At 57.9% G+C, this 1,916-nt stretch overlaps 1 protein-coding gene across 1 annotated transcript; it reads left to right on the top strand.

Annotated features, from left to right (window-relative positions):
• The first annotated feature begins 1,165 nt into the window (after nucleotides 1–1,165).
• On the top strand, nucleotides 1,166–1,714 carry LOC121388558 (cold-shock protein CS120-like). Its single transcript, XM_041519944.1, has one exon. The coding sequence runs from the start codon at nucleotides 1,166–1,168 to the stop codon at nucleotides 1,712–1,714; it is 549 nt and encodes a 182-aa protein (XP_041375878.1).
• Nucleotides 1,715–1,916: the final 202 nt, after the last annotated feature.

Genomic DNA, 1,916 nt, shown 5'->3' with positions numbered 1-1,916 from the left:
AGTCAGTCAGGAGGGATCAAGGCAGATGAGGGGCACCATGACCAGTCAGTCAGGAGGGATCAAGGCAGATGAGGGGCACCATGACCAGTCAGGAGGGATCAAGGCAGATGAGGGGCACCATGACCAGTCAGGAGGGATCAAGATAGATGAGGGGCACCATGACCAGTCAGGAAGGATCAAGGCAGATGAGGGGCACCATGGCCAGTCAGTTAGGAGGGATCAAGGCAGATGAAGGGCACCATGACCAGTCAGACAGGAGGGATCAAGGCAGATGAAGGGCACCATGGCCAAGGCAAGGCAGTTGAAGGGCACCATGGCCAGTCAGTCAGGAGGGATCAAGGCAGATGAAGGGCACCATGGCCAGTCAGTCAGGAGGGATCAAGGCAGATGAGGGGCACCATGACCAATCAGTCAGGAGGGGTCAAGGCAGATGAAGGGCACCATGGCCAGTCAGTCAGGAGGGATCAAGGCAGATGAAGGGCACCATGGCCAGTCAGTCAGGAGGGATCAAGGCAGATGAAGGGCACCATGGCCAGTCAGACAGGAGGGATCAAGGCAGATGAAGGGCACCATGGCCAGTCAGTCAGGAGGGATCAAGGCAGATGAAGGGCACCATGGCCAGTCAGTCAGGAGGGGTCAAGGCAGATGAAGGGCACCATGGCCAGTCAGACAGGAGGTATCAAGGCAGATGAAGGGCACCATGGCCAGTCAGTCAGGAGGGGTCAAGGCAGATGAAGGGCACCATGGCCAGTCAGACAGGAGGGATCAAGGCAGATGAAGGGCACCATGGCCAGTCAGTCAGGAGGGATCAAGGCAGATGAAGGGCACCATGGCCAGTCAGACAGGAGGGATCAAGGCAGATGAAGGGCACCATGGCCAGTCAGACAGGAGGGATCAAGGCAGATGAAGGGCACCATGGCCAGTCAGACAGGAGGGGTCAAGGCAGATGAAGGGCACCATGGCCAGTCAAACAGGAGGGATCAAGGCAGATGAAGGGCACCATGACCAGTCAGGAGGGATCAAGGCAGATGAAGGGCACCATGGCCAGTCAGGAGGGATCAAGGCAGATGAAGGGCACCATGGCCAGTCAGTCAGGAGGGATCAAGGCAGATGAAGGGCACCATGGCCAGTCAGGAGGGAGGGATCAAGGCAGATGAAGGGCACCATGACCAGTCAGGAGGGATCAAGGCAGATGAAGGGCACCATGGCCAGTCAGACAGGAGGGATCAAGGCAGATGAAGGGCACCATGACCAGTCAGGAGGGATCAAGGCAGATGAAGGGCACCATGGCCAGTCAGGAGGATCAAGGCAGATGAGGGGCACCTTGACCAGTCAGGAGGGATCAAGGCAGATGAGGGGCACCTTGACCAGTCAGGAGGGATCAAGGCAGATGAAGGGCACCTTGACCAGTCAGGAGGGATCAAGGCAGATGAGGGGCACCTTGACCAGTCAGGAGGGATCAAGGCAGATGAGGGGCACCTTGACCAGTCAGGAGGGATCAAGGCAGATGATGGGCACTTTGACCAGTCAGGAGGGATCAAGGCAGACGAAGGGCACCTTGACCAGTCAGGAGGGACCAAGACAGATCAGGGGCACCATGGCCAGTCAGTCAGGAGGGATCAAGATAGATGAGGGGCACCATGGCCAGTCAGGAGGGATCAAGACAGATCAGGGGCACCATGGGCAGTCAGTTAGGAGGGATCAAGGCAGATGAAGAGCACCATGGCCAGTCAGTCAGGAGGGGTCAAGGCAGATGAAGGGCACCTTGACCAGTCAGGAGGGATCAAGGCAGACGAGGGGCACCATGACCAGTCAGGAGGGATCAAGGCAGATGAGGGGCACCATGGCCAGTCAGGAGGGATCAAGGTAGATGAAGGGCACCATGGCCAGTCAGGAGGGATCAAGGTAGATGAAGG

Source organism: Gigantopelta aegis, chromosome 2 (assembly GCF_016097555.1).
Source record: "Gigantopelta aegis isolate Gae_Host chromosome 2, Gae_host_genome, whole genome shotgun sequence".
NCBI classification, from domain to species: Eukaryota; Metazoa; Mollusca; class Gastropoda; order Neomphalida; family Peltospiridae; genus Gigantopelta; species Gigantopelta aegis.
The sequence above is the reverse complement of the archived record's forward strand: the minus strand, read 5'-3'. Positions and strand labels throughout refer to the sequence as shown.

What these genes read in the sequence shown, in the direction of transcription:
- LOC121388558 (XM_041519944.1), top strand. Translation starts at nt 1,166, where the DNA reads ATGACCAGTCAGGAGGGATCAAGGCAGATGAAGGGCACCATGGCCAGT.